Raw genomic sequence first — 13,992 nt, 5'->3', positions numbered from 1 at the left:
GCAGAAGAAAAATATTAAATAAATGTGGATATCTACATAAAATGATATTATAAACACACTATCCTAAAAATACAGCACCATATTTTAACACTAAAGCAGTCACTGACTCGCAACAACTTGCAATCATAAGTGACAGAGTTAATTTCGGGTAAAATCAATGAAAATGGGGTATGCCAATAGCATAAAAATGAGATGAGATCAGATTTGGAATCAGCACCCTGAAATTAGTCTAAAACAGCTGCAAAAGTCCAGGCCAGAACAATGTTTTTTTTTTGTTGACCAGTGTTATAAAGGACCACCACCGTATCGTATTCACCCAAATGCATTGCGGATATTCAAATATCGAGAGTTTTTTTTTTAAATCGAATCTCGAAAAATGGCTCCTACACCCCTGGTCTCGCGTTAGGTCGTGGTTCGGGGCTATTATCTGGTTGGCGAGTGAGCGCATGGTTAGCAGTCGAGTTTGATTGGCTGCGAGACGAGTCTATCGTCTGATTGGCTAGCGTAGTGCTCGACCCACAGAGGGCCCGGTGCCTGTGTCTCCCCTTACAACACGGCACCACACTCCGGGGACAATGATCTGGGTCAACAGCTGCGCTGCTTGCCAACATTGCGACAGCTCTCGTCAGCTTCCCCCCGCACAGGCACCCTGCGCGCACGTGTGGAGCAGCTGGGCTTGTGACCCCCCCTGCCCCCCCCCCCGTGCCCCCCCCCTGTGCCTATCCACCCCCCCTCCCCAATCCATCCCCCACCCATCCACCCTCCCCGCCCCGTCCACCCACCCTTCGCTCCTACCCACCCGCCCCCAATAATCCATCAATTAATCCATCAATTACCACAATCCAAGAATCGCGATTCACAAAACAATCGGAATCTTTGAATATGTTGAATATGGGAGGGGGTCGACCCAGCCCATCATCGCTCCAGGGGTCGATAAGTCGAGTTACGAGGCCAGTGTTAATGTCGTTGTTACCGTATTCTCGGGATTACAAGACGCACTTTCCTACCCCACACGCTGACGCCTCCTCCTGCATTTTAATAAAAAAAAATGTGGCTCGTGGTCGTTTCGCCCCCCGTCATTCTGTCCTTTCAACGATGACCGTGACGGAGCGGCCGTAACTCATCACGGGGCCCGTGACTGCCCGTGACGAGACAGAGTAACCGAGTCTCTGCGGAGTGAAGACGCGCGCTGAGCCGCTCCAGTAGCGCTACTCGAGTTACTCGAGACGGCGGTGCACCGGGAAGACCACGCGTGGGATTTGGCTACACACAGTACGTGTACTGTCTATGAATAGATTTCGTCTCCGTGTGGCTGATTGTTGATGGAGAGCAAATGTCATTTTACATTGAGTTTGAGACGGATGATTGAGTCAGGAGTAGCGTGGTGGTGTATCGCTCTAATGATACTTCCTTCATCTAGATCTCTGAGTCTAAGGGTTTCTATGTGAGTCTATGGTTCTGTGTGACCCTGCGGGTCTCTATGTGAGTTTATGGTTCTGTATGTGACCCTATAGATCTGCGTGTCTCTATGCGAGTCTATGGTTCTGTATGTGACCCTATAGATCTGTGTGTCTCTATGTGAGTCTATGGTTCTGTATGTGACCCTATAGATCTGTGTGTCTCTATGCGAGTCCATAGCTCTGTGTGACCCTGCGGGTCTCTGTGAGTCTATGGTTCTGTATGTGACCATATAGATCTGTGTGTCTCTATGTGAGTCTATGGTTCTGTGTGACCCTGCGGGTCTCTATGTGAATCTATGTCTCTATATGTGACCCTATAGATCTGTGTGTCTCTATGTGAGTCTATGGTTCTGTGTGACCCTGCGGGTCTCTATGTAAGTCTATGGTTCTGTATGTGACCCTATAGATCTGTGTGTCTCTATGTGAGTCTATGGTTCTGTATGTGACCAGATTGATCTGTGTGTCTCTATGCGAGTCCATAGCTCTGTGTGACCCTGCGGGTCTCTGTGAGTCTATGGTTCTGTGTGTGAAACTATGGATCTGTGCGAGTCTGTGGGTCTCTGTGCGACTCTGGTTGGGTCTCAGTGTGAATCTACGGATCTGTCTTCTTCTTTGCACGGCCAGATGTTCACGTCGAGCTACAGCCGTGATTCCACACCGAGGTGGTTAACGAGCGAAATAATCGCATCGTGAGTAGCAGAGTGGCGCTGCGCCACCGTGATGATGCCTCCTCTCCTTCATATCCGTCGAGTCGTCGCTGTTCGTTGCACGGGTTTCGTCCTGGGAGAGTCATTGACCGAGTTGATAATATCGACGATGAAAGGGGAACTTGCACGCTCCTCGCATCAATAGTTCATAACTTAGAGATAACTTGAGAGAGGGTCTCACCGAACCTTTGACTCTGGTCACCCAAAACAGACCAGGGCGCGCTCGGGGGTGAGCGGTCAGCACCGCGCCCGGCCACCTTTGTCTCCCCAGTGCTGACGTTTACACACGGTACCAGGTATTAAACTGAGGCCGAGTCGACCTAGAGGAGGGAGGCCCTGGCACTGCTTCAAATAATCGCCCTTGTTTCGTCGCCGGGTTCGTAGCGCGGCGCGCTAACCACTGCGCCACCGCTCCCCACTTACATTCAACACACACGTGGAACCCGGACCTTACCCGCGTACGACTCGCCGTGTTTTTGCGTGATTAATAACAGCAGACTCGGGAGTTTCACATCTGACTGCACAGGTTTCATTCAACAAGGAGCTCATCACGACCACCGGAGCCAACAAAAATAAATCACGCGAGCGGCAAAACGTGAAATTGCATGGGGGGGGGAGGGAGAAAAGTGCAACACTTTGTGTGTGTGGAGAGAGTTTCTTAATTCGTTTTTTATACAATAGCAATCAATAACGATAATAATATTAACATCAATATAAAATCATAATAATTTACGGACCTTTGTTAAACCACTGCTGAATAAAGGACTCACCCCCACACCCCCAATGTCGTGCCAGTCATGGGGGGTGGGGGGGGGGTGGAGGGGGGCGGTGACCATACTTCACCGCGCTGGTCAGTGTGGCCTGGTGATGTGGGTGGGGGGCGTTACATCACTCGCCAACTTGATGTTAGCCGGGAGTCGAACTCGGCTCGCAAAGGGTTAATGGTGTGACGCAGTGCGGCTGTCCACACTGGGCCACCCGCTTCCACCCCATTCATCCAGCAGTGGATATATCAAGGGCTGTGGGTTTTTCCCACGTTTTAATATCTCGTTAAAATTAAATGTACTGTATTACATACACCTCATACGCAAATACTGTATATACACAAAGACAAAGAGGCCCGCCCACCCCGTATAGCCTTCATAGACTGCAGGGGACAAGTGCTGTTAGCGAGCACCTATGAAGGCCGGACCATCTCCACGCTTGCCCGGCCTTCCTTCCTTCGTATCCCCAGTGCCGGTGGTGGACGCATCCCACCAGGTACTCATTTACGGCTGAGTCAACCCCATGGGAGACACCCGGGCGAGATCGTTTTTTTTTCGGATCTCCCGCACGCCACGGATGTTGGCCGTCGTCGAAAAATGGAACTCACGCAGCCCGACCCGGGTTCGTGGCGAAGTGCGCTAACCACTGCGCCACCACTCCCCACTCATACACTCACGCACATGTACACACACACACATGCAGACATGCACTAACATCAATATACCCACACGCACACACTTGACTAGGGGAATAGATATTAGGGCGCACCTCTTCATCGATTAAAATCAATGTTTCTCGATTCTTAAACGCTGTGTCCCTTGTGTCGATGTGACCTCGCTCCCAGCCAGCAGAGGCTGCTACGTTCACGGCGTTTTAAAACGAATCGATTACCAATCACTTGCGAATTACAATTCATGGGAACTAACTTGCGGGAAGGTTATGTGGGTGTAGTGGGAGAGAAAAAGACAAAGATCCCCCATATAGACTTTGATAGACTGGAGGAGCAAGTGCTGGTAGCGAGCACCTATGAAGGCCGGCACGGCACACGAGGGGGTGGGTGGCCAGCACCATGCCTGGCCGCCTTTGTCTTCCCGGTGCTGACGCTTTTACACATCGCACCATGCATTCATTTAACGCTGAGCTGACCTAGGAGAGAGGTCAGGACCGGTTCAGATAATCGTCACCGGTGTTGGCCGTGAGCGAGAATCGAACTCGGGTCGCCGGGTTTGTAGCGCAGCGCGCTAACCACTCCGCCACCGCTCTCCATCCCAGATACACACACACACGCACTCACCCACACTGTTTTTCAGTAATAATATTAATAATACTGTAGCCATAACGACGATAATAAATAAGCAACTTAGTCAAACGGGACTGTCGTAAAATAGGTCAGACGCGGCGTTAAAGCGATATTAATATGAATAACAATTATCCGCATTCGAAGTTTAAGTTATCATCGAATTCACGTAATTCCACCCCCCTCCCCCACGTCTCCATACCGCGAGACGTGAGTTACCCACGCGACAACCGTCAACTGGAACCAATCGCAGAGCACCCGCTTAGTAAACACATTGCCAGCAATAATCACCTTTGTTTTGGTATCTCCACGTACAACAAATACAAATTGAGCATTTTTGTTGTTGTTGTTGTTTATCTACGGAGGATCGGCGTGAGCGCCTCCACCCAACACAAAGGGGCTCTAGGACCGCGGGTTCATCTCCGTTCTGGAGCTCATCAGCGGAGTCGCTTTTGGTGGCCGATCCAGACCACTTGGGGCTGCAATGGTGGCCGGAAGATGGGCAGTACGGCAAGTGAGGTTTCGCGAAGCTGTCTGTTCGGGCAAATTATTATTTTGGTGATGCTGCTGCGTAGGCAGCTGTGCACAAAGCACAAATTAAAAACAAACATTCAAAAAATCACATTCGTCAATAATGACACCCACGTTGTGGCCGTCAAATATTTGCCACAAATTTGAGAGTTGCCCGCAGACGACTCGATTGGAACGACCAACACGGCCAATCGCTGCCCCCCCAGCCTCCTAGGGGCCATCCATTGAGTACGTACGCATGGAGGGGGGAGGGGGGTTAACCCAAATGCGTACGCTTGCGTATGGGGGGTCTACTGACAATGTACGCATAGGAAACGGGGGGGGGAGGGTGAAGCCTCGATAATAATTTGTCTACATTGGCCTTCAAATGAGTTAGAGAGTCCGTCGGTGGACTATCTGTTCGTTTAAACACTTTAATATTATTCATCATTGCTCGTTTCTGCGTGGATTAAATATCGGCCGTTCTACAGGATTCGGGGGGTGCGCAGGCAGGTGGGGGTGTAAAAAGTCCGCGTGCGTACAGGGACGGGGGGAGGGGTCAAGTTTCGACAGATTTTATGCGTACCTGCGAAATGGATGGCCCCCTACTGGCAGACTTAAATGCCCCCAGGTCACCTCGAGCCCTGCTCTCACACACGGCCACTGAAACACGAATTTCTTTAGATCCGCTTCTCGTGCGTTACGTTTCATTTGTCTCCCCACCCCGCACCTCCGATTAGCACGGTTGGCTTCGTACGGTGCGAAAGAAGTTCGACACGCGGTGCATACTCGCATGGTCGATCCAATGTAAAGTTGACGCTCGAGACGGTCTTTGACCGGGTGATATGGGTAGGGAAATATTGGTAGGATAATTTTGGTAGGATAATATTGGTAGGATAACTCCCTTCATAGAGGGGGTGATCCTAACAATATCATCCTACCACTATCATCCGACCAATATCACCCTCTATGGAGGGGGTTATCCTATACCGCTATTATCCTACCAATATTATCCTACCAATATCATCCTTTGTGGAGGGGGGTTAGTGAGGACACTTCTTACCAACAACACCATCTGGTAAAGCCGGCAGTGAACACACTCGGTTCGCAATCCCGGCTTTGTTGATGAACTCCAGAAAGGCGAAACCCGGCTTCGGGGCGTGGCGATTTGAACCGAGACACCGCGAGGTCGTGACTCCTGGAAGGCCACTGGGGACAGATGAAGTCAAGGAGGCAAATTCTCCGCCTCATTACGGTTGCCTGCGTTGAAATAGGACCCATCCTATACAGTGTGTGGGGGGGGGGGGGGTCATTGCCTATGACCATCTGATAGTTCACCAGCATTATCGGTTCAAGTGGTGTACCGACTTCTGCTGATGAGACACCGCGCGTCGAAACCGGCCAGCACGATTTTCTTGTTTGTTGTTGCTCGAATATGAACCAATACTGCCGAATGTGCGCGCTCCCAGAAGGCCGTGCGGTTGACGGGAAGTGTAAACAATGGGTTAGTAAGACAAAAAGTCACTTTCGTTATTTATCCCCCCCAAAAAAATTGTCCACCGCAGCGCTGCGCGGAAGCTTTGCCAGTTCGGTGTTGTACAGTACTCCGTGTGACTACCCCAACTCTCTTCGTCGCCCTCCGGACTGTGTGGCCCGGCGCAGTTGCACCGCCTTCGCACCCGAAGACAACAACAACAACTTGAGATACGCCACTGCCCATGGCTTCACACAAGACCGGGCCTGTGCACGGACGAACACAGGTGCTCGTGGAGTCACCGAGAGACCCACAGATTCGTACGAGGATCCACAGATTCACCTCGTACGAGAGACCCACAGACAGTGGCATGGGCCCGTAGGTGTACAGGGTTGGTACCCGATGTCTTTGTGACCCCCATTTAATTAGCTGACCCCCCCCCCAGACCGCGTGGTGGCCACCCCAAACCACGTGCCAGTCGCCCCACACGCACCACGCTCTGCGAGGACGACACTGCTTCGTCTCAAGCGCCCAATTGTTCACCACCGCCGCCTCCTCCCTCTCAAGCAGAGCTCCCCCACCACCACCACACGATCTACCTCTGTAGATGTAACCCCATCATCCAAACTTTCTTCCTTTCAAGAAATTCGACAAGCCACGATGCCACGTCTCTTCTCAGTGCATCCCGTTAAGCACCATTTCGTTCCACCGGCTCTCTCTCTCTCTCTCGCACACTATGAGAGTTTGCACAATAATTACACTTCTCTCGTTTTCTTCTTCACATAAACGCAAGAGCAGCAAGTACGGTGCTAGATACGTGGCCAGGAATTTGCAGCGGCAGGTAATTGCTCTGGAGGTGCGATCTGCCCCGTACCACCCACCTCCCCGTCTCCACGTGCGAGGGTTCTGTATGGTTCAGGGCTCGTGTCTTGACAAGGATTATAAAGTGCTCTCGATCGACCACCAGACCCGCTCGGCACCCACGATGGATTCGCATTGTTCAGTTAACAAACACTCGTTCGGTTAACAAACACTCCGTTGACGAACACTCGTTTTCCCTCCACCGTCGATTTTTGGGACCCCAAATGTAATCTCGACGACTGTATAGATACATCAGCTCAAGCCTCCCGTGTTTAATCACGTGACTCGCGTGTGGCCACTCCCACTCTGAACCCCCCCCCCCCTGCCGCCCACTGTGAAAACAGACGCCGCTCCCTCTGTGCAGATTACTTCTCAACTCGCTCCTTCCTCTCGTCCCCTCCTCTCCTCCCATCGTCACCCCGCGCTCATCCGCCCCAAACATCTTGGCCCCGTCATTGCTTCTCCCCCCTCCCTCCCTCACCTTGTCGAATTCGGTCAACAAAACCTCAATATGTCGAGAGCCGCAACGCACGTGGTGAATAGGAGACGGCACCTCGTGAGTAACGTCAAACCGCACCGTCCCTCACCACTATTTCACAAGAGCACACGCGCCGATTCGTAACGCCGCACTGCAAATCACCGATGGCCTTTTAGACGTTCACCGTTTATCGAAAATAATAGTGAGCTTAGTTTTTGTTGCTGTTAAACTTTGCAATTATAGTGTCGGCAGGCACGAAGCAGCGGCTCCGTAGCTGCAGGTTGACGACGACCCTTTGGGTCTAGAGAGATGGTGTGGTTGATGGCATCACCGGCAAGTCCCACAATCTTCATCATCATCACTTTCACCATCATCTACCAGAATAACAATATGATTATCATCATCACTGTAGTCTATAGCCGTCATCAATAATCATCATCATCACCATCATCTACCAAAATAACAATATGATCATCACTATCGTATATAACCATTATCAATAATCATCATCACTATCGTCGATGACCATCATCAATAGTCATGACGATCATCATCACCAACCATCCTCATCACAATTATCACCATCACCATAATCATTGACAATATTATAATCCTGATCCCTATCATCATAATAATTATCACCACCACCACCATCTGTTGCCATAACCATTTTCATCTTATCCCTGATCTCTAGAACCATTAACCACCTCAATATAAGCATCGTTATCGCCATCATCACGACTGTAGTGGATTAGTTCCCCACACCCACATGGGCACGGTACTGCATGTGTGTGTGTGTTGAACTTCTTTCGAACCTTGCGTAGTCTACCGTGATAATCGGTGGTGCCTTTATCCACAAAAAGCCCAGTTTCACGTTCACCATCGCGTATATACTGCAGTTATTGAGACCATAATGCAGTTATTTTTGGGTTAGATCGCGTAAGTATATAAATGTGTCGTTAAACCCGCCACCATCCGACACAGCCAATTAATAAGGTTTGTCACGTAAACAGAACGTGCCAATTCGTTTCTAGTACAGCAACACCGGTGTGTTGGAGAGGAAAGCCACAAACATTTAAAATCTGAGTACGACGTTTCGCCAGTAATTACAACTAGCTTCATCAGGCGACAGATTTGTGGAGAAATCTTCCATATTCGTTCCTTAAATAGAGGGGGAGATGCGATGACGTCACTCGTGTGCTCTTCTTGCGCGGAATGGGGGGAGGAGAATTAATGCATATAAATGACTATGGGAATCCATTGCCGTTCGAGTTATTTATATGGTAATCATATTATGCATGCGCATTAGGCAAGCCCATTATTCTTGTACCTGGTGGCGAGTTTAACGACACATTTATATATCTACGCGATCTAACCCAAAAAAAACCTGTACCATGGATGATATTGGTCGCGAAAGCCTACGAGTTATTGAAACGTTGGTTAATACACCACCTTAAACGCCCCCTGTATGGACTGCACGTGGGGAAGTGTGGCTGCTTGTCTACCCTGTGGGCGTGTTTCTTTGCATCTACCAGTCTCCAGGTGTGCGTCCACCCACGTGACCTTCATGCGTGCCCACCTGTGTATCTACCTGTGTCCAGGTGCGTGTTCATCCGTGTGGGGAGCGGTGGTGGAGCGGTTAGCGCGCTGCGTTGCAAAGGAGACCGGGCGTGGTGCTGTGCCAGCCTTCATAGATGCTCAGAACAGCACTTGCCCCGAATCTGTTCGAGGCTACATGGATGATCTTTGCTGCTTTTTTTCTGTCTGTGTGTTGGTTTGTGTGAGCGCGTGCTACATCAAGAAAGAGACTGCGGTGATTAAGAGAGAGTTTGTGTTCATGGACAGACTGGCTTCCGCCACAGGAATGTGGAAGGGAGAGACAAAAAAAAACTCTTTAAACAGAGTGATTCAACGATTGTGTTGGTGGATCGCACAAAGATGAGAGGCCCGAATCGGCAGGTGATGAAGACGACGACGACGATGTCTGATGAACATGCTTGTCGCGGGAAACGTGCGGTCGAGGTGCCGCCTATAGCAAGCAGTGGGTACGTTCAGCAAGTAGGTTTGAGCGCTCCCCAACCCCCCCCCCCCCCCCCGAACTCCGTCCGTGTTGGGTTTTCTCTGGGCGTTCCAGTTTTCCTCGTCCACGCGCACACACACGCACACACACGCACGCGCGTGGAGACGCGTGACCGTATTCCATAAAGAAGACTCGGCTCCATGTCCCACGTGTGGAGCTGAGATTCAGAGAGTGAGGGGGCCGCCCCCCCACCCAAACTGGTATGCTGACCGGCGAGCGAAAAAAAATAACGAAACGTGCGAATCCGGCTCGTGGCCCCAGCAGAGCCAGGGGTGCGGGTCTACGAAGGTCTACGAAGGTCTACGAAGGACGTGCTCATTTTGCGCGATGTCTGTCGGCACGCTACGAGGTCACACGCGTGTCGTACGCATGTGTTGCGGAGCGGCGTCAGCGGCGCGGCACGACTCGGCACGACTCGGCTTTTGTGTCCCTCCCGCGTCCCCACGTGTCCCCCCGTGTCCCCCCCCCCGGGCCGGCTGGCGTGTCCCCGGCACGGCACGATTGTGCCGGCGGGAAAGGGCGAACGAGTGTCGAGACTCGGTGAGCCTTTCTCGGTGGAAAAAAAACAGAGACGTTGAGACGTCGCATCAAGCGCGGCTCGCAAAACGCGGGGCCAGTGGGGGCCACGCTTCCTACACGAATGCGTTTAGTTTGTTGTCCTTCCCCCGCACCTCCGATTATAGCCACGGTTGGCTACGCGCGGTGCCAACGGAGTTCAACGTACACACACGTCGGAACGAATTCAGGCGGTTTGGTGAAACCGCTTTGGCTAAAATAACTTTGGCTAAAACCAACAGCTAAAAAAAACGAGAACGAATCCTGCTTCAATTTTGGAAGCGTTTCAATGTCTGGAAATTGCCGCCCGTCCATCGCGGTCACCGTTTTTATTATTATTATTAAATGATTAAGTGCAGGTAAAAAAACACCGGTCGACTGCAAATGGTTTCACCCCCTCTTCATTCATTCATTCAAGAGCAAGTTTAAACGATTTACGGTTGGGATATAAGTGACGTTCATATTTCGTTTTAAGAAGGTCTTCAAGAGTAAAAGGTTTTTTATAATGTGTGTAAGCGGTATGGTTTTGAAGGTCCATTATAAAAACAATGGGGGGTGGAAATGGAACCGCCAAATGCGTTGTGGCGCGCGGGAGGTTCACCAACTCAGGAGGTTCACCAACTGGGGAGGTTCACCAACTCGGGAGACGTGACGTGGAGACCCGGTCCACGAGGATTTGTTACGGAAGCCGAGAGGGTAAAACGAGGCGGGTCTCACAAGCCACCGGGTTTACATGAAGAATCATCATCAACGACAACGACAGCAACGGGGACAACCCCGATGGGAACAACAACAACAACAACGACGACGAAGTTAATAAATAACGAGTTTAAACGGCGCGGACGGATAACGGTGGAAGTGTCGCGAGCACGGCCTGGCACCCCCCCTGGAGCCCGCCCTCTCCACGAGCCGCTCGTGCGGTCGGCCATGTTGAGCCTCGTGCGGTCGGTGGTGGTGGTTGGGGGGGTGGTGAGGGTTTGGTGGTTGTTGGGCGAGGGGGTGAGGCGTGGGGGAGCGGAAGGGGCGGGCGGGCGTCTAGCCGTCGTCGATCTGCAGAGCGATAAACTCCTGGATGCATTTGCGGTACTGCTGCTCGGTCGGGCTGCTGCTGGGGTAGTGGCCCGGGTGCGAGTAGAAGCCCTCCGACTCGCGCATCTCCTCGTTCATGCGCGCCAGACGCAGCCTGCACGCACGCGGGGGACACGCACACGCACGCGCGTTCACACGGCCAGGGCACACGAGGAAGCACGGGTAAATACACGGGTAAACTGACGGATAAACACACGGGTAAACACAGAAATAAACACGGACACATATGTACTAGTGTCCTCTTTCGCTTGTCTCCCCGCGTCCCCGTTGCTCTGTGCGTCTCCAGCTCCATGTGTCCCCCGCGTGTCCCCGAGTGTCTCTGTGTCCCTCCCGCGTCCCCACGTGTCCCCCCGTGTGTCCCCCCGCGTGTCCCCCCGCGTCTCCCCGCGCATTTGTGTCTCCCCGCGTCCCTGTGTCTCACAGCGTCACGATGTCGGCGTTGGCCGCCTGCACGGCGATGCCGAGTGGGTCCATGCCGCCCTCGTCCACTGCGTTCTGATTGGCTCCCCGCTTCAGGAAGAGGCACACCTGCCTGCAGGTGGGAGGGGGACACGGGGAGGGTGCATGGGAAGGGGGCACAGGGCGGCAGGTGGGATCAGGGAGGGCTTGGCGTGGCTTGTGTGGCGCGTATGGTAGGTGTGGAGAGCTCACCCAGTGTACCGCAGCTGTTCGGCGTAGTGGGTGTAGTGTATGTGGCGAGTGTGGTAGATGTGGCGAGTGGGGTGAGCTCACCTGGTGGACTCCATCTATGTGGTGTGCTGAGTGGGGTGTATGTGCTGATTTGCCACAGTAGGGGGGCACAGGTGGTGCAACAGCCAGTCATATCAGTTAGGGAACCCATGGCACCTGGGTCTGTCCCTTGACCTCCTGCCAGCGGGCGTTCGACACTTCACGTGGCCTTAACATGCACAACGCCTGGGACAAGCACCGGGGTGACGTCACCACCACTTAGTGGAAAATGGCGGTTGTTGTTTTTGTATGTGGTGAGTGTGATGGATGCGGTGAGTGTGGTGAGTGTGGTGGATGCGGTGAGTGTGGTGAGTGTGATGGATGCGGTGAGTGTGGTGAGTGCGGTGAGTGTGGTGAGTGTGATGGATGCGGTGTGTGTGGTGAGCTGACCCGGTGTAGCCCAGCTGCGTGGCGTGGTGCAGGGGGCTGCGATCTCGCGCGTCCCGCAGGTTCACGTCGGCTCCGTTCTGCAGGAGGAACTCGCACGCCAGCAGCGAGCCCTGCATCACATGCGCAACAAAGAAAAAGGTCCCCTATGTAGCCTGCGCACGTCTGTCGGAGCAAGTGCTGTTCACGAGCGCTTAATGAAGGACGTCACGGCACACCGGAGTGCGGCCAGCATCACACTCCAGCCATCTGTGCTGCTGTGTGATGTTTACACGTGGCACCACCGGGCACACAATTAAGGCCGAGTCGACCTAGGGGTAGGCCCAGAAGCCGTTCACATAGCATCGGCCACTGATGTTGGCCGTGAGCGTGAATGGAACTCGGGTCGCCGGGCTCGTAGCGAAGCACGCCAACCACTGCACCGCCGCTCCCCGCCCACACACGCACACACACACGCGCACACACACGCGCACACACACACGCACACACACACGCGCACACACACGCGCACACACGCGCAGGGATATGCGCACACAAAGACGGCAGCGCACGGCGTGTGGCTGTGGTGTAACGGTGAGCGCGCCGGACTGATCACCGGTTTGTTTCCCCGGGGTGGTGATAGACCCAACGGTGCAAGTTTCTTCAATCTCCCCCCACCAGCCGCCTCTGTCCACCCAGCAGTGTGCACCGCAGTTAGTCGATGGGCAGGTCGCGAGTGGGTGGGGTAAACTGTGGGTTTCCTAAACCTCTTCCTTGATGCCTGAGCAGCGTGGAAGAGTAGGCAAAATACCCTCTAGAGGGGCGCTCTAGAGTTCCCTCCTGCAGAGGCCCTTCTGCCGGCGGTGGCGCGAAGAAGCAACTGCGGGGCTGCGCCGTTATCTTAGACTTTACCATATCTGTGTGGTTCTGTTACGGTGTTGTCTTGTATTATGCCTGTGCAATATTGTCGTATTGTGTCGTATCAGTACCACCGTGTACAGCTAATGCTCACCCATCTCCTCACGACCCACCAACCCCGCCACGCCCGCCAACGCCGGCACGTATTGTGCTTGCCACAAATGAACCACAATACCTCACTGGTCGTCTCGTCTCGGAGCATAAAGCGTCACGGGAACTCTGCTCACCACAGCAGCAGCGGCGGCTTTTGGCTGCTGGCCATCGAACAAAGACGGCGGCCACCGCATCGCACGCTTCTGCGGCCGTCTGGAACGCTCTTCCTTCCGATATTAGGAAGCCACTGGAGCACTTTTAAGTGATCATCTAGATTGACAACTCATTTCTTGAGAACTGCGTTTTGTGTTTAGTTCGTTGTCCTTCCCCCACACCTCCGATTAGCACGGTTGGCTACGCACGGTGCGAAAGAAGTTGAATATACGAACTATTTTTTATTTTACCAGGTAAGGCCCACTGAGCTAGCAGTGACCTGGCCACAAAAAGAAACGAAGTGGCTTATCACGTGGAAATGTATGTTGATTACAAATGTGGAGGGAAATAGCGGAGGACCCTGGGAAAAATCCACGTGACCACGGGGAGAAAGAGAGACACGCAAACTCGAAGCATACAACAGGCGTCAGGGTCAGGATCGAACCCACGTAGTTAA

General features: G+C 52.8%; 1 protein-coding gene across 7 annotated transcripts in view; it reads right to left on the bottom strand.

The window, feature by feature from the left end:
* Positions 1–2,691: 2,691 nt before the first annotated feature.
* ACAP1 (ArfGAP with coiled-coil, ankyrin repeat and PH domains 1) overlaps positions 2,692–13,992 on the bottom strand; it is a 77,847-nt gene continuing 66,546 nt past the window's right edge. For all 7 annotated transcript variants that reach the window (XM_061566145.1, XM_061566144.1, XM_061566140.1 and 4 more), the window contains 3 exons: positions 12,396–12,505; positions 11,698–11,808; positions 2,692–11,370 (listed from right to left, as the gene is read on the bottom strand). In XM_061566145.1, coding sequence (XP_061422129.1) covers positions 11,223–11,370; positions 11,698–11,808; positions 12,396–12,505 — 369 coding nt within the window. In that variant the 3' untranslated portion in view covers positions 2,692–11,222. The remainder of the gene's footprint in view (positions 11,371–11,697; positions 11,809–12,395; positions 12,506–13,992) is intronic.

Source organism: Lethenteron reissneri, chromosome 36, assembly GCF_015708825.2.
Source record: "Lethenteron reissneri isolate LAM-NWPU_2019-01 chromosome 36, ASM1570882v1, whole genome shotgun sequence".
Lineage (NCBI taxonomy): Eukaryota > Metazoa > Chordata > Hyperoartia > Petromyzontiformes > Petromyzontidae > Lethenteron > Lethenteron reissneri.
The sequence above is the reverse complement of the archived record's forward strand: the minus strand, read 5'-3'. Positions and strand labels throughout refer to the sequence as shown.